Genomic DNA, 25000 nt, shown 5'->3' on the forward strand with positions numbered 1-25000 from the left:
GGTTTCTCTGTCCAATCAGAGAGCAGGGCAGTGTGTCATAATAGCCAAATATTCTGCCCCCTACGGAATTTACAATAGGCAACTCCCCAGACCTAATCTCACTTGTGATTAGGTCTGGTGTTAACCAGGCAAGATCGTGAGGGCAGTGCCAATCCACACCACTAATATACACTATGCATGCTGGTGTCTATGTTTGTGTACTAAAGGAGAGATAGACAGCATCTTAATGTCCATCTTAATGTCTGTGTGTAGCTTTGAGCATGTGTGTGCACGCGCGCGCCTGTGTGTGTGAGTGTGTGTGTGAGACCTCCTACTTGTGTGTGTTGACCCTGTGATGCTGTGTGAGTCTGGAGCTGTGTGTGTGTGCTTGCATGCGTGTGCACACGCGCGCGTGTGTCTGTGTGTGTGTGCATGCGTGTGTGCATTGTTGCGCGTGTGTGTGTATTAGACCTTGGCTAAGGCTTCCTCGTGGTGTGTGTTGACTCCGTGGCGGGGGATGTTGCTATGCGACAGGCTGGAGCTGTGTGTGAGCTTGCGGACGCCGCTGATCAGGCTCATGGTCTTCTCCCCCTTCTCCTTGGAGCTCGGCGGAGAGGGCACCTCCAACTCCTGCTGCTTCTCTGCAGACAGAAAGGAAACAGAAGGTACTTGTAAGATAGGTAGTCATTAACCCCTTAAGACACGGCATTATGAATTAGCTGTTACCAGAGTGGCCAAGTGACCAAATGACCAAGTCGTGATGTATTACTAAAGGCCCTGTGCACTGTCATAGTAGTGTAGCACTATAGCAGTTAACTTTCAATGTCTATTACACTGTGCCACAGGAGGTACGGCGTGCATTAAGGGGCTACAGTGATACTGTCCCATTTTTGAAAATAAGCTTATTTTACACCTTCCCTTGAGTTAAATAATAGGGGTTTACCATTCTACTATACTTTCAACCGTTTTCTAGTTATGGCAGTGCAATTTTTACCCCCAAGCTAGCAGTTAACATTGAGTCCTATGAGACCAGTTAGCCGCCAGCTGGTCTCATAGGACTCAATGTTAACTGCTAGCATGGAGGTAAAATTTGCACTGCCATACCCAGAGAACAGTTGAAAGTACAGGAGAACGGTAAAACCCTATTATTTAACTCAAGGGGGAGGTGCAAAATAAGCTTATTTCCAAAAATGGGACAGTATCACTTTATGTACCTCCCTCCAACTCATATTGCTTTTCTGCAGACAATAACCGCACAATTACACCAAGCGCAACATGAGTGATACCAGCAACGGAAGTAATTGACTTTGTATTGAGTGGCGACAGAAGAGACAAAAGTGATTGGGGCGACCATGCTTGCGTGTGTGCCTCCTTACCCAAACACCTGTATTCATGCCTCCTTACCCAAACACCTCCTTACCCAAACACCTGTATTCATGCCTCCTTACCCAAACACCTCCTTACCCAAACACCTGTATTCATGCTGCCTCCTTACCCAAACACCTGTATTCATGCCTGTGCCTCCTTACCCAAACACCTCCTTACCCAAACACCTGTATTCATGCCTGTGCGTGACTCCTTACCCAAACACCTGTATTCATGCCTCCTTACCCAAACACCTGTATTCATGCCTGTGCGTGCCTCCTTACCCAAACACCTGTATTCATGCCTGTGCGTGCCTCCTTAGCCAAACACCTGTATTCATGCCTGTGCGTGCCTCCTTAGCCAAACACCTGTATTCATGCCTGTGACTCCTTACCCAAACACCTGTATTCATGCCTGTGTGTGCCTCCTTACCCAAACACCTGTATTCATGCCTGTGCGTGACTCCTTACCCAAACACCTGTATTCATGCCTGTGCGTGACTCCTTACCCAAACACCTGTATTCATGCCTGACTCCTTACCCAAACACCTGTATTCATGCCTGTGCGTGCCTCCTTACCCAAACACCTGTATTCATGCCTGTGCGTGACTCCTTACCCAAACACCTGTATTCATGCCTGACTCCTTACCCAAACACCTGTATTCATGCCTGTGCGTGACTCCTTACCCAAACACCTGTATTCATGCCTGTGTGTGCCTCCTTACCCAAACACCTGTATTCATGCCTCCTTACCCAAACACCTGTATTCATGACTCCTTACCCAAACACCTGTATTCATGCCTGTGCGTGACCCCTTACCCAAACACCTGTATTCATGCCTGTGACTCCTTACCCAAACACCTGTATTCCTGTATTCATGCCTGTGTGTGACTCCTTACCCAAACACCTGTATTCATGCCTGACTCCTTACCCAAACACCTGTATTCATGCCTGTGACTCCTTACCCAAACACCTGTATTCATGCCTGACTCCTTACCCAAACGCCTGTATTCATGCCTGTGTACCCAAACACCTGTATTCATGCCTGTTACCCAAACACCTGTATTCATGCCTGACTCCTTACCCAAACACCTGTATTCATGCCTGTGCGTGACTCCTTACCCAAACACCTGTATTCATGCCTGTGCGTGACTCCTTACCCAAACACCTGTATTCATGCCTGTGTGTGCCTCCTTACCCAAACACCTGTATTCATGCCTGTGCGTGACTCCTTACCCAAACACCTGTATTCATGCCTGTGCGTGACTCCTTACCCAGGAACGTGTTGGAGATGAATTCAGACACCTGGTTTCCAGACCTGCTCGTCTCCGACAGGTGACTCAACTCCCTGGTCAACAGCCTCTTGAACTGCAGCACAGAGAGAGAGAGAGAGAGAGAGAGAGAGAGAGAGAGAGAGAGAGAGAGAGAGGGACAGAGAGAGAGAGAGCGAGAGAGAGAGAGAGAGCGGGAGAGAGAGAGAGAGAGAGAGAGAGAGAGAGAGAGAGAGAGAGAGAGAGAGAGAGAGAGAGAGAGAGAGACAGAGCAATAATTAACTTCCTCATAGACAGAGCAATAATTAAATTATTGTCACTTACAGTGGAGCATGGACTAGATACTATACTACATGGAAGTGTATGCGTACGCGGTGAGTGTGTGTGTGTGTGTGTATGTGTGTGTGTGTGTGTGTGTGTGTGTGTTCGTGTGTGTAGTGTACGTGTGTACTGTGTGTGTGTTTGTGTGTGTGTGTACTGCGTGTGTGTGTGTGTACTGTACAGGTGTGTGTGTGTGTGTTTTCTGTGTGTGTGTTTTCTGTGTGTGTTACCTTGTTGGAGGCCATCTCGCTGACGGAGTTCCTGGTCTGCAGCGTCTCCAGCTGGTCCAGACACCAGTCCAGCTCCTCCAGCGTCTCCGACGCCATGCGCGTGTACGCCTCATCTGGAGTAGGGGGACGCACAACAAATACACGCAATAGTATAAACTTTATTACAGGCTCAGGGCCCACATTGGACACATTACAATACACACATCAACAATACAATAAAAATACACATACAATAAAAATACTTATTGTCATGAATGAGATGTAAAGTGAGTGTAAGTATAGGTATGTAAGTAAAGTGTAAGTAAAGTGACAAGACCAGAGGGGGGCGCTGTGGACCATATATATGGCACTACAGAATGCATGTGAGTGTTAGTGTGTATGTGTATGTGTGTGTGTGTGTGTGTGTGTGTGTGCGAGAGAGAGAGAGAGAGAGAGAGAGCAACACAGACAGACAGACAGACAGAGACAGACAGACAGACAGAGAGAAAGTGTGAGAGAGAGAGAGAGAGAGAGAGAGAGAGAGAGAGTAAGATAGAGAGAGAGAGAGAGAGAGAGAGAGAGAGAGAGAGAGAGAGAGAGAGAGAGAGAGAGAGAGAGCGAGAGAGAGCGAGAGAGTAAGATAGAGAGAGAGAGAGAGAGAGAGAGAGAGAGAGAGTAAGATAGAGAGAGAGAGAGAGAGAGAGAGAGAGAGAGAGAGAGACAGAGAGAGAGAGAGAGAAAGAGAGAGAGAAAGAGAGAGAGAGAGAGAGAGAGAGAGAGAGAGAGAGAGAGAGAGAAAGAGAGAGAGAGAGAGAGAGAGAGAGAGAGAGAGAGAGAGAGAGAGAGAGAGAGAGAGAGAGAAGAGAGCATGTTTATATAGATTCCTACCTGTGAGAGATGACTTTGGGGGTATAGAACACAGAGGTGTCCGCCTGCTAGATGAGAAAAGACACACACACACACACACACACACACACACACACACACACACACACACACACACACACACACACACACACACACGCAAGCATGCACGCAATCGATTCAATCAATTTTGATTGGGCCATGTAAACAATTCAACTTTTCAAATGGGAAAAAAATATAGCATAGCAGCGGTGATTTGTCTTACTTGCTTGTCGACGTTCTGTCTTGCTGAATGTTCGTTAGCACTGAAAAATTGTTCCGTACTGTTCTCAAGCTAGCCAGCACCTATGGAAAGGCGGAAACACAGACAATAAATATAGTATTATTCGCATATATAATGGTTATTGGGTGAGATATTTGCTCTGAAAGCACAATTTTAAGTGTACACTGTGTTCCTTCACTTTTAAGTCACATAAAAGAGTGCACCATTTCTTTTATATATATATATATATATATATATTTATATACAGTGTACACTGTGTTCCTTCACTTTTAAGTCACATAAATGGTTTTTTATTTTAGGTGCTTTCATGCCTTTATTTGACAGGACAGTTGAAGATGGTGACAGGAAGTGAATGGGACAGAGAGACGGGAGGATAGGCAAATGACCCCGGCCGGACTCAAACCGGGGTCCCCGTGGGTGGGCATGCAAGCCCAAATGTGGGGGGCTTAGCGCGCTGAGCCACAGCGCCCCCCAAAATGCACCATTTCTGCACAATTAGATCTTTTCACCATAACGTCAAGCTCAGTTTTGAACAGATACAGTATACATGACAACCGGTTTCAGACAGAAAACACTGGCATATGTAATCAATATGTTTATGCCACCAGGTGCAACTTATACCTGGTTTAACTCATTTTAGCCTGATGACTCGTATGTTGTTTGACCTTTGGTGCCTAGAGCAACATATATGCTGCATTCAGGCTCTTGAGATTTTCGTTTTTTTTAAAATAAAAATGTGGGTATGTTACAGCTGAATGAACACATTATAATGCAAGATGAGAGTTTTAGGGGTTAAATGCAACTTATTTCATGTGTTTAAGTGCATCAGAGGCGAAAATATTTATAGGCTGAGGGCAACTTTCTCAACAAGGGCTTAGGCATTCAGCAGGTAGCCAGGCCGTGCCCTCCTAGTGACGCAACAGCTTCAGCGTTGCTACTAGTCAGGTCAGGAGTCAATGCAAGTACTTTCTGAGTTCCCGCAAATACGGGAACTCCTCACACTTTGTTGGGAAGCAAACAATCATTAGCAAACCAATGGAGGCCATTTGGGGAATGTTGTTTGGGAAATGATAATTGTAATGCTCTTGGTCAGACCAAGTCTCGAAGAGATTTGAAAGTCGATGATAATCAGGCTATTCAGCAGGTGTTTTTTTTTATTAGGCATCAATGGGTTAAATACATTGAAATGTTCAGTGTTTGAAGGTTCAAGAGCAGAGGTGTCAAACGTAAAAGTAAAAGAAAACAAACAAACAAACACAGTTTCCTCCCAACAGAGGTAACTTATCTGAGTAACCAGTAGACCTGTGTACTTGTGTTACGATCAGATGACTCAGCACTGGTTGGATTGAGTTTGTGGTGGGTCCTAGTTGTTTAGTGTTTTTTTTTCAGTAACAACACAGTCTATCTGTTCCATTAGGTACAATGGAGTAAAATGGTGTAACAGCTATGTAACATCACATGTTAGTGTTGTATTTACACCACAAATGTACTTTAACTTTTGACACCTCTGTTCAAGAGCCATTGCAACTTGTTCTTTGTGTCATCTGGCCTGTAAGTGCAGCTGCAGTCCACTAGATGGCAGACTACACTGCCTAATATCATTCCCTGCACAGGCTGGCCAAGTCAAGACTCCCCTGGGCTGCTTTGTGCTGTGATGAGGTTAGAGTTGCTATTGTGTGCTGTGCTTGCTCTTGCATTTTCCCCTTGGCAGTAGGATGGATTAATTACACATCAAGGAATATAAAAGTCATTTATCAAGGAAATAGAAGAGGGTTTTTTAAATAAATAAAATAAAATAAAGGCCACTGAGTGTTTTGGCCCTGCGGTAATGCACTGGACCATTTTCTAGTTGACCTCTCACCTCTCTACCAACAAGCCTCTGATTGATGGTGGTGTTGAGAAACAGACAGTGCAAGAGCTGTGTGTGTTCTCGTGTGACATTTAAAAAAAAGCTTAATGGTCCCCTATTGCTATTTGACATTTTTACTAGGATTTTTGTAGTTCCACAATTCTTGCTGCCCATTCACAAATTTCATCTTTTTCAGCAATAGCCTACTACAGTATGTACAATCATTTTCATAACACTTTTCTACAGGAATATTGTCAATGGACTAAACTAAAAATAGTTTTTGACAGCAATAACGATGAAAACGTGATATACCATTGCATTACTACTACTACAACTACAGTGTACTACGAATACTACAACTACTACGGGACTTCAATCTGTAATGAATAGACTGTCAATATTGTAAACCCTAGTAGATACAATCGGAACCAGGCCAATACAATAATCTCTGCATTTTTGTGTAATACAGAAAGTACTTTATAATAGCTCATTATATAATATTATATAATATTACATAATGCTGTGATAACTTTATAACAGTTGACCTATAATTTGCAATAGAACTTCTCTCTGGACTGATTTAGAGTCGCTGTACTGAGTGACATCCTTCCTGAACTGCCTGTCCTGAGCTCTGGCTGCACTGTCATTCCCTTTGAGGAGTACCATCACAGATATGTGATTAGAATTTTGCCTAAATTTTGCGTTCTCATTATGATGTCATAAGGACTTTGCGAGATTTTTAACACAGAATTCTATGGGAGCTGTAGAGTTTTCAACTGAAATTCTAGAAGAACTGGGAAAAAGTCCTTACTCCTCAAAGGGTTAATTGTTTAAGCGAGCAGATGAACAGTGTTGTGCACTGCCAACCAATCCCCAAAGTACAAAACATATGGTAAATCGAGGTAAATTGGGCCACTTTTTTTGCATATAAGTGAATGGCCCAAAGTGACCCAATTTAGCTGAATTCACCCCTACTGTATATATACTGTACATGATTCAAGATTCAAGATTCAAGATTTTTTATTTGTCACGTGCTTCCTTGTGCAAGCACAATTGGCAGTGAAATGGGGATTGCAACTGCTCTGTGCTGTGTTGGATGGTAAAAAATAAAAATAATAAAATAAAATAAAATAAAAAATAATAAAAAATAGTTATTGTCTTAATTCAAAAAGCGGATGGCTTAAGGGAAAAAACTCTTACGCAGTCTCTCTGTTCTACATCTTATGGAACGTAGTCGTTTCCCTGAGGGCAGCCTTTCGAATATGGAGTGACTAGGATGGAATGTGTCTTTCATAATCCGTTGTGCTCGTGTCGTTGCCCTTCTTGCATATATATCTTGCAGCCCTGGAAGGATGGCGCCAGTGATTTTTTTCTGCAGCATGCACTACTCTGTGCAGGGCTATCTTGTCTTGTATTGTATTGGAAGACATACTTCATCACCAATGTCTCTGGATTGTGGGGTCCCCCAGGGCTCCATTCTGGGACCACTACTGTTCAATCTGTATATGTTGCCACTGGGACACATTATCGAGAATAACTCCATAAATTACCATAGCTATGTGGATGATACCCAGCTCTACTTATCTATGTCCCCCAATGACTACACCCCCCTTGAATCACTCTATCATTGCATGGACCAAATTAACAAATGGATGTCTCACAATTTCCTCCAGCTGAACACAGAAAAAACTGAAGTAATTATATTTGGGAAAAGAGAGGAGAGACAAAAGATTGCTACTATCCTTGAAACGAAGGGACTGAAACCAAGGGAAACAGTTAAAAATCTTGGGGTCCTCATTGACAGTGACCTAAATTTCAACAGTCACATGAAAGCTATTACTAAGTCTGCATTCTATCACATAAAAAACGTCTCTAAATTTAGGGGCCTGATGTCTAAACATGATCTGGAGAAGCTAATACATGCCTTCATTTCTAGTAAAGTCGATTACTGTAACAGTCTGTTTACTGGCCTCCCAAATAAGACCATTAAACAGCTTCAACTGGTACAAAATGCAGCTGCAAGGGTTCTTACAAAGACAAGGAAGTTTGACCACATTACTCCAATTTTAAGATCGCTGCATTGGCTCCCAGTAAGCTATAGAATTGATTTTAAGGCAATGCTACATGTATTTAAATCATTAAATGGAATGGGACCCACATATCTACTGGATATGTTTCAGCTGTATGCACCGGCCAGGTCACTAAGGTCAACGGAGAAGAATTTGCTGGTGATTCCAAAAGTCAAAACAAAATGTGGAGAGGCAGCCTTTAGCTTCTATGCTTCAAAGCTTTGGAACCAGCTTCCAGATGACGTAAAACATGCACCCACTATTGATAGTTTTAAATCTAGACTCAAGACAAAGCTGTTCTCAGATGCTTTCTTAAATTATTGAATGAAAAGACGGTAAAATAAGAGAAGTAAATTAGTAAAATAAGAATTGTTTTTCAAGGTTTTATGTTTATTTATGTTTTATTTTATTATTATTTTTACCTTATGTTTTATCTTAATGTTTTAAATGTTTTTTTTGACTCTAATTCATTTCCCTGTTTTCCTTTCATTTACATTTGTTAACTTTGTGAAGCACATTGAGTTGCACCTGTGTATGAAATGCGCTATATAAATAAACTTGCCTTGCCTTGCCTTGCCTTGCCTTGTATATCTTGTATATATAATGGAAAAAGGGGAAATACTATGAGTGACAAATGCTTAATGTGCCTGGCATAGCGGCCCAGGCAGTATGAGAACCAAATCAGTCTGATGAGTGTTTCTTCCTATTGTTACCACTACGTGTGTGTGTGTGTGTGTGTGTGTGTGTGTGTGTGTGTGTGTGTGTGTGTGTGTGTGTGTGTGTGTGTGTGTGTGTGTGTGTGTGTGTGTGTGTGTGCGTGCGTGCGTGCGTGTGTACCGTATGCTGTGTGTGTTACGTAAACAGGTCAGTTTTTCCGGAACCACTTTGGCCCCAAAATTGGGGCCTCTTAAATTGAGATTGACAATAAAAAGTCATGAAAAAAATGTTGAATCAAAATGACGAGGCGGGGGCCTCCTGACAAGTTATGTTTAGGGCATCCAAAACCTTAGCGGCGGCCCTGATAGCGTGCCTGCCTGCTCGGTCATAGCACTCCCAATGATAGCTCTGTGTTGTCCCATTGACATCACGTATCGAGTGACCCAGAAGCGGGGCAGGTTGACATTGACATGATCCCTATTGATGATGCACTAAAGCTGCGTGCCCTTTGGTTGCCCCACTTTGGCTATTTACCCCCTGCCTTCCTTCCAAGGTTGCCAGATGAGACTGATGATTCCCAGCCGGGAAGCACTAAAAGCCTGCCCAATTTGAACTAATTTCTATTGATTTCTATGGCCGTAAATCGGCAGAAAACCCGCCTAAATGCCTTTTTTTACCCACAGACGGTCATCCTAAGCAGCCCAACAGGGCAGGACACCGACCCAATCTGGCAACACTGCTGCTGACTGCTCAGCAGTGGCAGTATATGGCAATGACCAGTAGGGGTCAGACTTTCACCGACAACCAATCACAATAGACCCACTGGGTGCTGTGAGAAAACCCAATTAAGGGCCACAAGGTCAAACTGTGTTTGTGCCAAGTGACTAATAATGTCATATTATTCCTGTCTTAACGTGTGAAAATGTGAAAACATTATGTGGGTTTTATTTATGCATCACCGAAAGCTATAGTAGGTTGTCATAGCCTCTAAGAAAAAAAGAGTTGTGTGTCCATAACAAATGCACAGAAATAGTTTTCACTGTTACTGTATAGTGTATCAACACCTGTGAAGTATTAAATGAGCATACTTCACACCCTGTCATTGTGACCATTCTACCAGAGATTCTTTAAGTATATAGAGATATGCCAATGTAATAGGTTGCTATGGGCACCTAACATGACCAGGTTCCAGTCTGCCTAAAGGGGCGTGCCATAATACTCCTAGCATTGAATAGAACAGTCCTTAGGTCTGCCTAGCTCTGTCTAAAGGGGGATTTTCCCCCCTCACCCTTGCAATAATAGAACCCGGAAACAATGGGCCAATGGAACCTCTCTCTCTCTACTCTCTCTGGTTCTACTGTACTAATATTGCATGTATGCTAGGCAGCAGTGGCTACTTTGGGCTACTGACCTGTGCAAACGGCGTCACGATGAGGTCATCCCCATGGCTGAAAGAAAAACAAAACAGGACAAATTAATTCAGACCCATGCACCTCGGTGCATGAACCCACAAGTACGCAGACACGCACGCACACACGAGCACGCACGCACACACACACCTCTCTCTCTCCCTCTCAAAACCTTTCTCTCTCTATCACTCTCTATCACACACACACACATGCTCGCGCACACACACACACACACACACACACACACACTCTGGCGCGCACACGCATGCACACATGCACGCACACCATGAATGAGCATTCAACAACCTGTAAACACAATGACAATACAGTAAGTGCTTGGACAGAAAGAGAAAGCTCTGTTTGTTCTCCAACCAAAACCATGTTTTGCCATTTCTGACCACTGACCACATTGAATTGATGGACTTTATTTTTTTGTCATAAAGTCAATTTGATATAAATACAGTACATACAGTACGCTTTGTACTGTAGCTCGAAACAACATGGGAAAACATGAAAGAAGTGACGAAAGAAGTAATAATGTCTATCTGGGCAGGACTGGGAACTTAGACCAGACACTCACACATAGCCTGACAAGCCAGCGTCACTCACACATAGCCTGACAAGCCAGCGTCACTCACACATAGCCTGACAAGCCAGCGTCACTCACACATAGCCTGACAAGCCAGCGTCACTCACACATAGCCTGACAAGCCAGCGTCACTCACACATAGCCTGACAAGCCAGCGTCACTCACACATAGCCTGACAAGCCAGCGTCACTCACACATAGCCTGACAAGCCAGCGTCACTCACACATAGCCTGACAAGCCAGCGTCACTCACACATAGCCTGACAAGCCAGCGTCACTCACACATAGCCTGACAAGCCAGCGTCACTCACACATAGCCTGACAAGCCAGCGTCACTCACACACAGCCTGACAAGCCAGCGTCACTCACACATAGCCTGACAAGCCAGCGTCACTCACACATAGCCTGACAAGCCAGCGTCACTCACACACAGCCTGACAAGCCAGCGTCACTCACACACAGCCTGACAAGCCAGCGTCACTCACACACAGCCTGACAAGCCAGCGTCACTCACACATAGCCTGACAAGCCAGCGTCACTCACACATAGCCTGACAAGCCAGCGTCACTCACACATAGCCTGACAAGCCAGCGTCACTCACACATAGCCTGACAAGCCAGCGTCACTCACACATAGCCTGACAAGCCAGCGTCACTCACACATAGCCTGACAAGCCAGCGTCACTCACACATAGCCTGACAAGCCAGCGTCACTCACACATAGCCTGACAAGCCAGCGTCACTCACACATAGCCTGACAAGCCAGCGTCACTCACACACAGCCTGACAAGCCAGCGTCACTCACACATAGCCTGACAAGCCAGCGTCACTCACACATAGCCTGACAAGCCAGCGTCACTCACACATAGCCTGACAAGCCAGCGTCAGCGATTGGTGGTCAGAGCTCCTTTCAAACCAGAGCTGAGCTCACTCCTCCTGCCCAAATGCTCCAGGGCACCGAGGAAGGATCCAATGACGGAAGTAATTAACCCATTGACGCCTAAGGCCCCTTGAAAAAATGGGTGCTGAATGCCTGAACCCTTTTTAAAAAAAGCTGCCCTCAGCCTACAAAAACCTAAATATCTCAGCTTCTGAAGGACATAAAAATATGCACTGAGTTGCATTTAAACGCTAAGACCCTCATCTTTCATTTGAATGTGTTCATTCATCTCAAACAAACAGAGATTTTTTATGAAGTGGTCTCAAATCTCATGTGCCTGAATGTTGCGTAATGCAGCTCCAGGCGCAAGGGGCAATGTTGCACAACGCAAGATCAGGCATCAATGGGTTAATGATATCAGGTGAAGCGAGGCTAACTCACACACTGTTTTCGTACAATATCCTGTCTCCCTCTGTCCCCTGTCAATAGTTTGAAGAAATTGTGGGCCAATCGCTACGGGGGAAAAATACAGCAACAACAGCACCAGTCCCGAATGCTGTCCCACCGCGGGTCAGACCAGACCAGGGCATGGCAAACATTTGGCCCGCCATGAGGTTGGAACAAATGAAAACGTGTGCTATCTGTGGCCATACGTTCCAGAGATTTGTTTGGCCCTCAGTCTTATTTGCGCTACATAATTTGGCCCTTGGGGGAAAATAATTGGAGACCACTGCCCTAGGGACTCTCGGCCCACCGGGAAAATGCCCTGTATGCCAGATTAGCGGTGGACAAAGTAAAAGTAAAAGTACTTTTGTGGTGTAATTACAACAGTAGCACATGATATTACATAGCTGTTACACCGTTTACTCCATTTTACCTACCTATTGAGATAGACTTTGTTATTACTGAAAAACAATGAATACCTAACAAGGACCCACCACAAACTCATCCCAACCTGTGCAGAACCAGCTTATCGTAAGACAAGTACATTGGTCTACTTTTTACTCAGATAAGTTACCTGAAAGAAACTGTGTTTATTTGTTTTACTTTTACTTTTACTTTGTCCACCACTGATATTCACATCCTAACAGAACAAGCCACCTCAGTTGAACACACAACCACTGGCTTAGGTTCATATTTAGGCATTCTCTTAAACACAACACCAAGCTTAAAGTGATACTGTCCCATTTTTGGAAATAAGCTCATATTAAACCTCCCCTCAAGTTAAATAATAGAGTTTTACCGTTCTCCTGTACTTTCAACCGTTCTCTGGGTACGGCAGTGCAAATTTTACCTCCAAGCTAGCAGTTAACATTGAGTCCTATGAGACCAGCTGGCGGCTAACTGGTCTCATAGCACTCAATGTTAACTGCTAGCTTGGAGGTAAAATTTGCCCTGACATACCCAGAGAACGGTTGAAAGTGTAGGAGAACGGTAAAACCCTATTATTTAACTTGAGGGGAGGTGTAAAATAAGCTTATTTCCAAAAATGGGACAGTATCACTTGAAGACAAATAGACACATATATAAACATGTGACATTCATACAGAAAGCTACTCTTCCAACATAAATAACTCAAAACAATCTATATGGTAAAGACACCTTTCTTATGATAAACATCCTCTCCTTGTAGCACCACCCTTACGGTAAATATCCTCTCCTTGTAGCATCACCCTTACGGTAAATATCCTCTCCTTGTAGCATCACCCTTATGATAAACATCCTCTCCTTGTAGCATCACCCTTACGGTAAATATCTTCTGCTTGTAGCATCACCCTTACGGTAAATATCCTCTCCTTGTGTGTGTGTGTGTGTGTGTGTGTGTGTGTGTGTGTGTGTGTGTGTGTGTGTGTGTGTGTGTGTGTGTGTGTGTGTGTGTGTGTGTGTGTGTTTGTGTGTGTGTGTGTGTTTGTGTGTGTGTGTGTGTGTGTGTGTGTGTGTGTGTGTGTGTGTGTGTGTGTGTGTGTGTGTGTGTGTTTTTTTTTTTAATGCAAGTGCCTGTTTGTATCGGTAAGTATGCGTGTATCTCTTATGTGCATGTTTTTATGTGTAGGCCTATCTGTAAGTTCAGGGGTGGGCAATTATTTTGGCCCAAGGGCCGCACTGGGTTCCGAAAGTGCCGGATGTCGTAGGCAACTTGCCTGTGCCAATAATAAGAAATGGTGTACGTCAACATAATTACACCATTATCAGTTATGCCATACCTGTATCTGTTAACTGTATCTAGATGTAGACTGTAGTAATCGTAGGTTTCCAAGACCCTTCTTTTAGGTAGCTAATTTAAGAATGAGTCATCATTTGAATTTTTTCTTGGAAAGGCTCTGAGGGCCGCATGAAATGGCCTAGCGGGCCGCATGTGGCCCCCAAGCCTGACTTTGCCCACGCATCTGTAAGTTCATATGTGTGTATCTTTTTTGTGATTGTGTGTATCGGTAAGAATAGGTATCTGTTTTGAATCTGCCTGAACAAGCATGTGTGTATCTCTTTTACACATGTGCCTGAACAAGCATGTATCTCTTTTGTGCCGGTGTGCATCAGTTAGTATGTGCAAATCTCTTTTGCGCATGTGCCTGTCTGTGTGTGTTTCTCTTTCATGTCGGTGTGTATCGGTAAGTATGTGTAAATCTCTTTTCCACATGTGCACATGTGTGTATTTATTTTGCGCATGAGCCTCTGTGTGTGTATCGGTAAGTATGTGTGTATCTCTTTGAGCTTCTAAATATGTCCCTGCTGCCCGCCCTGCAGATCATGGTATGAAGAGTGTAATGTCACAAGTTCAAAACCTCGAAGCAGCCAAGAGGTTCCAGGACACCTGGCTAAAAATAACAACAAGCGGCCCAGCGCGGCCCAGCGCGGCCCAGCGCGACGCGGCCTTTGCTTTCTCTCACACCAGCTAAGCGGCGTGACACTGGCGTCACAGTAGCAACTCCCGTAGCCCCTTAATGCGCGCCGTACCTCCAGTGGCACGCTGTAATAGTCATTGAAATGTAACTACCATAGCACTACAATACTATGACACAACACAGGCCCTTTAGTTATGCACCACGACTTGGTCATTACCATACTGGTAACAACAAATGTATAAAGCCGCGTCTTAAGGGGTTAAGGCAACAGCACAGCAAAAAAACAAACAAACAAACAAACAAAAAAAACCCCTGAAAAACAAATTCTGGCCGTGCCGTGGCTCTAACAGTAGGGCACTGCACTGCTGCGCCGGCTGGGGACCTGGGTTCGATTCCGGACCGGGGTCACATCCCGATCCTCCTCCTCTGACTTAGCCTGGGAACTCCCATACTGCCTTTAGTTCTACACAATCGTTTCGATCTGAAAGACAATAATCTCACTTGTGATCAGATCTGGTGGTATCCAGGCACCCTCTGTCTCTCTCTCCCACTCGCTTCCTGTCACTGTCTCAAACTGTTCTGTCCAATAAAAAGGCATAAAAGCCCCTGGATGTATATGTATATAAAATAAGAAAAACAGCTACTACTTTTGTACCAGAGGAGCAAAGCCCATGCATCACCACTACACTAATATGGGAAAACTATTATCAGGGAAACAACAACACTGAAGCCCTTATATCCTAATTAACCTTTTCAACGATCGTCCCAGCTATTCAACAAATCTTTATAATGCATAGGGTGATGGCAGCTATGCCATTACGTTAAATTATTTGTAAGGGAATGTGACAGAATTACAGCACCATCATAAAAATGCCTATTAGAAAACCATCATCAAAGCTACCTCACAACAACATTGCAGCAAGTCCTTGTTACAGTGCTATTAAAATAGTATGGAATTTGCAACGCATGCTTTGGTGACGACTGAGACGCCTGACCGAAACCTTTAAACACCTTGGGTTTGGGAACAAACCATAAAAATTATGAAATGTAACAAACTCATACGGTATTGGATAATGCATAGAGTTTATGAGCGTTGAAGAGCATGACTGTCTGATCTTATCACAAAGATTGAAAACATACACTCACATGGAAGCAGAAACAGAGATATTTGAACATCTATACACACAACCAACACATACATAAATAAACATGCCCACACATGCAGTTGCATGCACACATACGCACACATGAGCACACATATGCACACAAACACACAAACACACACTCACACACACACACACACACACACACACACACACACACACACACACACACACACACACACACACACACACACAAAGAATGAAACTCCATGCGCCCAGTCACGAGAGCCATTTCATTCAGATGCCCAGTTCAGGTGTTGGTCCATGCTGATGGTGGTCACCAAACCCCACCATTCATGCTGTGCTCAGCAAGCTGGTCAATGACCTAAGTGGCATTGTGACGTGGGCATGCAACCCCCACCGACAGCCTGCACTGTGCGCCATGCGTGCCAGTGATGGCCTGTGATGGCCACAAATGAGGAGGTAAAAAGGTATTGTGACACATTGAGTGAGTGAGCGCGTGAACGTGCGTGCGTGGCGTGCCGTGTGACACCAGTCAGTGTGGGCCAATCAGAGCAGGCAAAACATTCCGTTTGAGCGTCGTCGGCATAGCGACCGAGCAAACGTAAGGATGAGCGGACGGATGGGCAGGCAGCGAGCGCGAGCGGAGCGGAGCGGCACTTACGTCCCACTTATGACCGGTTCAGACCTCCGCGAGACCAGGCCCGGCCTCTGCTGGTACTGCTGTTGCCTAGCAGCGGGGGACAATCAGCCGTCAGACAAACACAAAACACACACGACACGAGCGCGCTCACTTGTACATACACACAACACAACACAACCGCACTCACACACAGACACATACAGACACACACACACACACACACTTACAAAGTAAAACAATGCAGTGTCAATTCAACAATTAAAGAGTACAGTAAAAAAATAACAAAATCATCTTTCTACTTGCTGAATTAACACTGCATATTTTACTGTGTACATGCACACGCACACATACAGTGACAGAAACACTTATCCACATAGACATACAGACCAACACAATAACACAATACATGATACAGAGTTACATAGACACTAACACAGAAACACAAAGACACAGGAGAAAGTAACATAATATTTAGACTGACATCTAACGAGTAATCACACACATAGAACACATACGTATAAACACATGTGCACTTCGTTTACTGACTACAGCTATTTAACAAATACCAATATGTAGATTATATTTTATCATCAACTCTTACACCAAAACGTAACCGTACGTACACGCATATGCTAACAACACACCTCAGTAAGTTACACACACAAAAACTGATAAAGTAGTCACATGCACTAACACATCGTACTACACACAGGGCTGTAGTGGTCAAATTAGAGGTGGGTAAACTATGATTTTTTTTTATCAGACAGACCGTGACGCGACGCAATGTGACGTGACGCAACGTGACACGAATCTGTATGGCTGTCCTGGCCATATTTCATGACGTTATCAGTTAAAGTCATATTAAATCAATGATCAATTCAACAGTAAAGAAAAGTATGTGTAGAGTACTATCTACAGTAGATATGGTGTGTGTGTGTGTGTGTGTGTGTGTGTGTGTGTGTGTGTGTGTGTGTGTGTGTGTGTGTGTGTGTGTGTGTGTGTGTGTGTGTGTGTGTGTGTGTCTCCTCTCGCACTACCTGTTTCTTCATCTCCTATTTCATCTTTCTATGTCTCCTCATTCTCTGTTGGTCCTCTTTCACCTCCTCCTCTTTCCTCTTCTATCTCTATCTGATCTCCTGGTGTTTCTCCTCTCCCTGTGATCTCTGCCTCATTGCCTGTACCATCACTGCCTGACAAAAGTAGAATTTAAGAGTTGTGGGGCTGAGAACACCAGTTAAGCAGCCTGCCAATTACACTGACAACACAAGTTAGGATCACTAATGTAGGCTATAACTACCTATGTCAGCATAAATAGACTATACAGCATGTTTTTTTAATATTGTTTTATATTTAGAAAATATAAGATTGCTATTTTTTGTTTTACACGTGCCAATTCAATGGCTGTTTTAAAAAAAAGCATATAAGCCATCATATAAATCGTATTTTTGCTGTATTTAGAATGACAATTGACCTTTTATTTGATTTGCAATTCTCATTTCACCTTGAAGCACGAGCACGAACGTCTCGTGCTGTAGTTTGTTGTAAAATTACACTGGTGGCATTGCTAGCTTTCGTGATGGAGAATGACTAGCGGTGGGTGACGAGTGCAATACAAGGATAGAATGACTACGCATTAGCTAATCTGAAGCTCGTTCTGTCATTGCCATAATTCGTCAAGTCAAACTTATTTATAAAGCACATTTAACGACTCATGTAAATTGATCTCGGTCAGTCTTACTTTGTACTTGAGGCCTTTCGCTGGCATCTGCGGAAGTGGAAGCACTGGATGGTCTCTTATACTGTATATCTATATAAATATCTCCTAATGACTAACTTTGAACACAGGTAGGCAGGCAGGCAACTACGCAACGTGTATGTGTTGTTTACATATTCCCTGGATCCTGATTGGTGTCGCCGCCGCAGCCGAAAGGCACTGATTGGAAGGTCACATACCCGAATACAGAGCAGATGAAAATTACTACTAAAGTGTTAAGCATGTTCAACAATATTTTTTAAATGACACCAAATTTATTTTGGATTATTCCAACGGCAGATCACAAGGCGCAGGGAACTTTGACGTGCGTAATTGCCATTAAGAGCTGCGTAAACGCTATTTAGAGGTGGGTAAACGCTATTAGAGGTGGGTAAACGCTATTTCCTAAATTCCAGAGGTGCGTAAACGGCGTTTACGTGCGTTTACCCTCCACTACAGCCCTGACTACACATAGTAAAACAACTACTTTGTACAACATACAACACACACACACACACACACACACACACACACACACACACACACACACACACACACAAACCGTATCTCGTGCCATTCGTGAAATATTTACGAAAAAAACTGAACAAATCAACTGTAAGCTTTGTGGTGTCGTCATGAGACGAAAGGGGGAATTGACAATTGGGGTAGTTTGGTTCTGGGGGGAAGAATAATGGGGACGGACGTCAACAATCAAGCGTGAGTGAAGGGTATCAGGAAACGGGACTCATTAGTAGTTTCATACGGTAATCAAACATTTCAAACAAGCGATTTAGGGTTAGGGTTAGGTTTAGGGTTGGTTAAGGTTAGGGTTGGTTAAGGTTAGGGTTAGGGTTAAGGTTAAGGTTAGGGACAACGTTGGAGGAAGGGAGAGATGACATGAAGCTGACACGACGACAGGGCTCCCCTCCCGGAATGCACGCTGCTTGGGGCACTCGCGCTCTCTCTCTCACCCTTTATCTCACCCACTCTCTCACTCTCGTAGCCTACGGACGACAGCGAGCGTTGCCCAACCACGAAAAACGAGGCTATATCGTGACGACACCACAAAGCTTACAGTTGATTTTTTCACGAGACTGGGCTCCACACATACACACACACGCACGCACGCACGCACGCACGCACGCACGCACGCACGCACGCACGCACGCAGGCACAACATCACACATGGGAAGAGGAGTGTATCCTGTGCTAAGAGCAAGCTGGCCACACACACACACACACACATGGGTAGATCCTGCAGAGGTTGACCTACCAAAGTCACCCCTTAGAGTAGCCTAGCGCTGTGGCAGCAGTTGGGTCGTGTTTGTGTGTCTGTGAGAGAGAGCGAGCGAGAGGCCTAATCCGCCCCTCAGCTGAACTTTCCTGATCCTCTAGTGTACTTAAACAAGCAAACACATGTAAGCCTCCTTTAAACCTCTCCAAGCACACTGACCCTCAACATTACTACTTACACCAGCAAACCGATTTCACACAAGACATCAGCGGTACCTCACACCGCATCCTACTGAACACATCTGGTCTTCCAGAAAGCATATTAAGTGAACTTTAAGGACTTTAACTCGCATGTCGCTGGCGATGGAGGACTTTCGTAATAAGGACTTACACTAGATTGTATAGTAGCCTATAATATACAGTAGTTTACAGTGATACACTGTCGAATACACCACAGATCAGGCTGTACTCACATGTCGCTGGCGATGGAGGAGTTTCATAATAAGGACTTAGACTAGATAGGGCCGTCACGGTATGAAAATTTCACCTCATGGTTATTAATTGTGAACAAAATTATCATGGTTTTCGGTATTCTCACGGTAATTTTGAAAAGTTGTCTTGAATATGTTTAGAAAGCATTAATAGTCCGACACAAACTGAAATAGTTCCATAAGGTGCAAGGAGAGGTCATTATATTTAAAAATGAAGGCAAAACCAACATAAAAATCCCATGTTTAAAGGAATAGTACATTAATCGCTTGTCATTTTGAAATTGTGAGGAGGAAATGATTACAGTTTGTACTTTTCATTGTAGAAATTCATTGGTTCAGCAATTCACTATGATTCCAGCATTGACATTAGGTGTTAGGCAACAAAGCTTGCCACTGTGACAACATCAGCAGACTTAGATGAGAGGTCGGTAAGGCTCACGGTGTCACGGTGTACGGTACAGCTATCCACGGTATGGGGTATATTATTTTAATACAAACGGTAAATTATTGTCAGCACTTTTTATCCCAGTTTCACGGTATACCAGTTATCGTGACACCCCTACTAGATAGTATAGTAGCCTATAATATCGTTTAGAGTGATATGCTGTCGAATACACCACAGACCAGGCTGAACTCACATGTCACTGGTGATGGAGGAGTTTCATAATAAGGACTTAGTAGACTAGATAGTATAGCATACAGTAATATATTGTGGTGCAAGGGTCCCTAACCTTTCTGGGTCTGAGGGCTACCAAGGGCTACCCGAGGGCTACCAAGGGCTACCCGAGGGCTACCAAGGGCTACCCGAGGGCTACCAAGGGCTACCCGAGGGCTACCAAAGGCTACCCGAGGGCTACCAAGGGCTACCCGAGAGCTACCGAGGGCTACCAAAGGCTACCCGAGGGCTACCAAAGGCTACCCGAGGGCTACCCGAGGGCTACCAAGGGCTACCCGAGGGCTACCAAGGGCTACCCGAGGGCTACCAAAGGCTACCCGAGGGCTACCCAGGGCTACCCGAGGGCTACCAAGGGCTACCCGAGGGCTACCAAGGGCTACCCGAGGGCTACCAAAGGCTACCCGAGGGCTACCAAGGGCTACCAAAGGCTACCCGAGGGCTACCAAGGGCTACCCGAGGGCTACCAAAGGCTACCCGAGGGCTACCAAGGGCTACCAAAGGCTACCCGAGGGCTACCAAGGGCTACCCGAGGGCTACCAAGGGCTACCCGAGGGCTACCAAGGGCTACCCGAGGGCTACCAAAGGCTACCCGAGGGCTACCAAGGGCTACCCGAGGGCTACCAAGGGCTACCCAAGGGCTACCAAAGGCTACCCGAGGGCTACCAAGGGCTACCCAAGGGCTACTTTTGTTCTAAATCCTCTACTGGTGTCTTGATATGATTCCCAAATCACACTATGATTTAATGCTAATTTGCTTATAGGTTATAAAGAACTAATGTCATATTTAAATTAAGAAAAACACCTGAGAAGCTCCTGGAGGGCTACCTGGTGCCCTCGGGCACCACGTTGGTGACACCAGTGTGATATGCTGTCGAATACACTACAAATCAGGCTGAACTCACATGTCACTGGCGATGGAGGAGTTTTGGGATAAGGACTTAGTAGTCTAGATACCGTAGTAATACAGTATATTGTACTGTTGAATACACTACAGATAACTCACATGTCGCTGGCGATGGAGGAGTTTCGGGATAAGGTCTTGGGTGAGAGGTCGTAGTCGGAGTCGGAGCGGTACAGGAAGGACTCCCTCCGCTGGTTGTGGGCGGCGAAGTTGGCCTGCAGCACCAGCCCCGACCCCGGGCTGCACATGGCGTCCAGCGGACTGCGGCCCGACACCGGCCCATTGTCCACATCGAAGCTGCAGGGCAGGACACAAGAGAGAGAAGAGTCATAAGTTAGTGAAGTAGGTCAATAACCTTTTGGCCTTACCGTGGTGCCCATTGTCCACATCGAAGCTGTAGGGCAGGTGGGGCACAAGAGAGAGAGAAGAGGTCAGAGGTCATACGTTAGTGAAGGAGGTCAATAACCTTTTGGCCCTGTCGTGGTGCTAACAGTAGGGCACTCGTCTGCAATGCGGCTGAGCCGGGTAAGGTTCCACAAGAGAGAGAAGAGGTCAGAGGTCATAAGTTGGTGAAGTAGGTCAGCGGTTCCCAAACTTTTCCCCCTGCGCACCCCCTTGTACATTTCAGTGTGGTGCGCACACCCCCCTAGGCGAATATTGCCGCACATTATACAGAGTCATTTTGGGGAGTCCTCATTTCCAATATAATTGACATTTTTTTCTGTCTTCATTACAATGGAACTTGTTGCATGACAAGTCTAGGAGATATAAATTACACTTCAGATGGACCCTTCCAGCATACAATTCAGTAAACAATTAAAAACTATGTAGCAGCAATAATGCAATAATGCTGTAGAAAAAAACACACATATCCACCACTGCCCAATTCTGTTCGCGTACCCCCTTGTAGCAGGCTGCGCATCCCCCAGGGGTGCACGCACCACAGTTTGGGAAACGCTGAAGTAGGTCAATTACGGCCCTGCCGTGGTGCTAACGGTAAGGCACTCGTCTGCAATGCGGCTGAGCCGGGTAAGAGACCCTTCCCCCCGTCTCTTTCTCCCAACTCACTTCCTGTCACCATCTTCACTGTCCTATCGAATAAAAGCGGAACCCCCCAGCCCCCCTTTTTTAAAAACAAAAAGTAGGTGAATAACACACTATCACATCGAAGCCACCAGGAGAGAAGAGACATAAGTAGAGGTGCTCCGATTGCTCGGCAGCCGATCATGATCGGCAGATAATGGCCAAAAATAGCCTGATCGGTGATCGGAAAAACATGCCGATCAAAAAACCGATCCAGAGATATTAAATTCCTCACGCAACCATTTTGCCTTTACACCTGGCGCTGCCTGCATGTAGCCTAGGTGCTGGCTCTGCACAGCTGCTGCACCAAAATAAGGCATCTTTACTTGTCTTTAACTTTTTGGAATTCCCTCCTTCATTTTCACCATTTATAATCATATCTGCATCAACAATGATCTGATTTTCCGATCCATGCGGCGTTTACATGACGCTTGTAATTTGCGAATTACGTGTCAGTCTCGCCATGTTCGCTATTTTGAGTTACAGCCTGTCGGCACGCAACAACTAAACGTTTCCAAAACAATCATCAACGGTATTGTTTTCACAGTTGTAGCCTAATGCACAGCCAGGTCATAAGTTTGTAGTCGCTGCAACACCAAACAGTGCAGAGGGAGAGTGGACGGTGAAACTCAATGAGTCTGTGCAGGGAATTCTACAATCTATGACAGTGTTACAGAGAAAGAGCTTTCCTCGCAGACACGCTGTGTTGTGCGTGTTGCCTGTTCTTTCAGTGAAGTTTTTTTTCTTGTTTTGTGTAGAATCTCAAGTGTTTCAGTCACAATGTAATTTGCGATAGACTACTTCTCGCCAGTTAGCCATGTTACGTTATAACCTGTGTAGTTGCCTCGGTCAGCACGCGACAAGTTCACGTTGTCCGCACAAGCATGCCAACTGTTTTCAAAGTTGTAATTGACAGTCAGTCGATTAGTTTGATAGTCGCTGAAACGCCAAACGGCGACAGGTGAGGGGAGAGGGAGAGAGTCAGAACGGTCGCGGAGCTGCTGTGCTGCTCTGCTGCTGCAGCTGTGGACAGTGAGTGACCGAGAGGGGAGGGGCTCTCCTCACGAGGCTGCTCATTTAAAGCGACAGGGTTTTTTCTCGTATGCAGAAGACGAGAGACTGAGATCCAGGTGTCTGAGCTTCAATTCAATCTTAAATAGTTTAGTAATTATATGCAATAACTTATAAATCTATGTAATGTTTCAATTTCAATTCAATCTTAAATAGTTTAGTAATTATATGCAATAACTTATAAATTGATTAATACTGTAGACTTACTTGTAGGCTATATTACCAACACTAGTCTGAAAGAGCTGCAAGATAATAATAATAATAATAATAATAATAATAATAATAGCCTAATAATAATAATGATAATAATAATAATAGCCTAATAATAGGCCTACATTGTGAAAGCAACATGTGCAAATTAAGATTGATTGGTTTATGGGCAGAAATGGTATTCAATAAGGATAATTAATAGGCTATTAAAAAAATAGGAAATAATTTCTGTGATCGGCAATGATCGGTGATCGGCAGATAAAGATTTTTGGTGATCGGTATCGGTGATCGGGCCAAAAAAATGGTGATCGGAGCACCTCTAGACATAAGAGAGTGCATGGACAGCAGTAAGAAAGAACATCATAACCATTGTCTACTACAGCAAAGCAAGAAGAGAGAAGATCATGAATTAGCAAAGCAAGTGACTAACACTTTCATGCATTTAGTGTATGAGGATTCCGTAGTATTTTGTGATAATCCTACACAGAACACATCTTGACCACGTGAGGTGCACACAAGAGAGAAGCGATAGAGATGTCCAGTTACTGTAGCATGGCTAAAAACTAATAACACTTATCTGTAGCATGGCTAAAAACTAATAACACTTATCTGTGTCTTCGAGTTGGCAGGCAAAGTGAGTGGACGGCACCATAACAGTATGTTAGAGAGAGAAGAGAGCAAGGAAGACCATCACTAGACAGATTCTAACTGCAGTACCTAACACCTTCACTATACAGATTATAACTGCAGTACCTAACACCTTCGAAGAACGAGGAGAGCATGAGAAGTGTGTGTCCGGGTGTGTGTGCGTGTGTGACTCTGATTTGGCAGTATAAGAGAGTATAAGAGCATGCAGAAGGCAGCATTGGATTTCAATTACATACAGGGTTGCCAGATGAGACTAATGATTTCCAGCCCAAAAAAATGCTCAAAATCTGCCTTGAAGCACTAGATCCCGCCCAATTTGAACTTGAAATCTGCCAGATTTATGGAGGGTCATAATGTATTATTCTCAGAAACCGGCGAGTAACTTTTCAAAATGGGGAACAGTCTTTGAGGTCACATGACGGCTCTGCCTTCGCAACCTTCTACCGGCTGCATGACTGATTCAATCTCTTGGTTTAACCCATTTAAGCCCAAGATACCTGCAAAAAACGCCTGCTGACTTCCTAAGCTCTTCTTGGGGGAAGGTACCATCAGCCTATAAAATCCTTAATATCTCAGCCCCTG

General features: G+C 44.5%; 1 protein-coding gene across 1 annotated transcript in view; it reads right to left on the bottom strand.

The window, feature by feature from the left end:
* Positions 1 to 444: 444 nt before the first annotated feature.
* The window catches only part of LOC134458648 (3',5'-cyclic-AMP phosphodiesterase 4D-like), a 156998-nt gene continuing 132442 nt past the window's right edge, over positions 445 to 25000 (bottom strand). Inside the window, exons 5-12 of the mRNA XM_063211077.1 lie at positions 21509 to 21703; positions 16374 to 16439; positions 10278 to 10314; positions 4274 to 4353; positions 4033 to 4079; positions 3166 to 3278; positions 2618 to 2711; positions 445 to 620 (exon numbers count right to left, since the gene is read on the bottom strand). Coding sequence (XP_063067147.1) covers positions 445 to 620; positions 2618 to 2711; positions 3166 to 3278; positions 4033 to 4079; positions 4274 to 4353; positions 10278 to 10314; positions 16374 to 16439; positions 21509 to 21703 — 808 coding nt within the window. The remainder of the gene's footprint in view (positions 621 to 2617; positions 2712 to 3165; positions 3279 to 4032; positions 4080 to 4273; positions 4354 to 10277; positions 10315 to 16373; positions 16440 to 21508; positions 21704 to 25000) is intronic.

This window comes from Engraulis encrasicolus, chromosome 11, assembly GCF_034702125.1.
Source record: "Engraulis encrasicolus isolate BLACKSEA-1 chromosome 11, IST_EnEncr_1.0, whole genome shotgun sequence".
Classification (NCBI taxonomy): domain Eukaryota; kingdom Metazoa; phylum Chordata; class Actinopteri; order Clupeiformes; family Engraulidae; genus Engraulis; species Engraulis encrasicolus.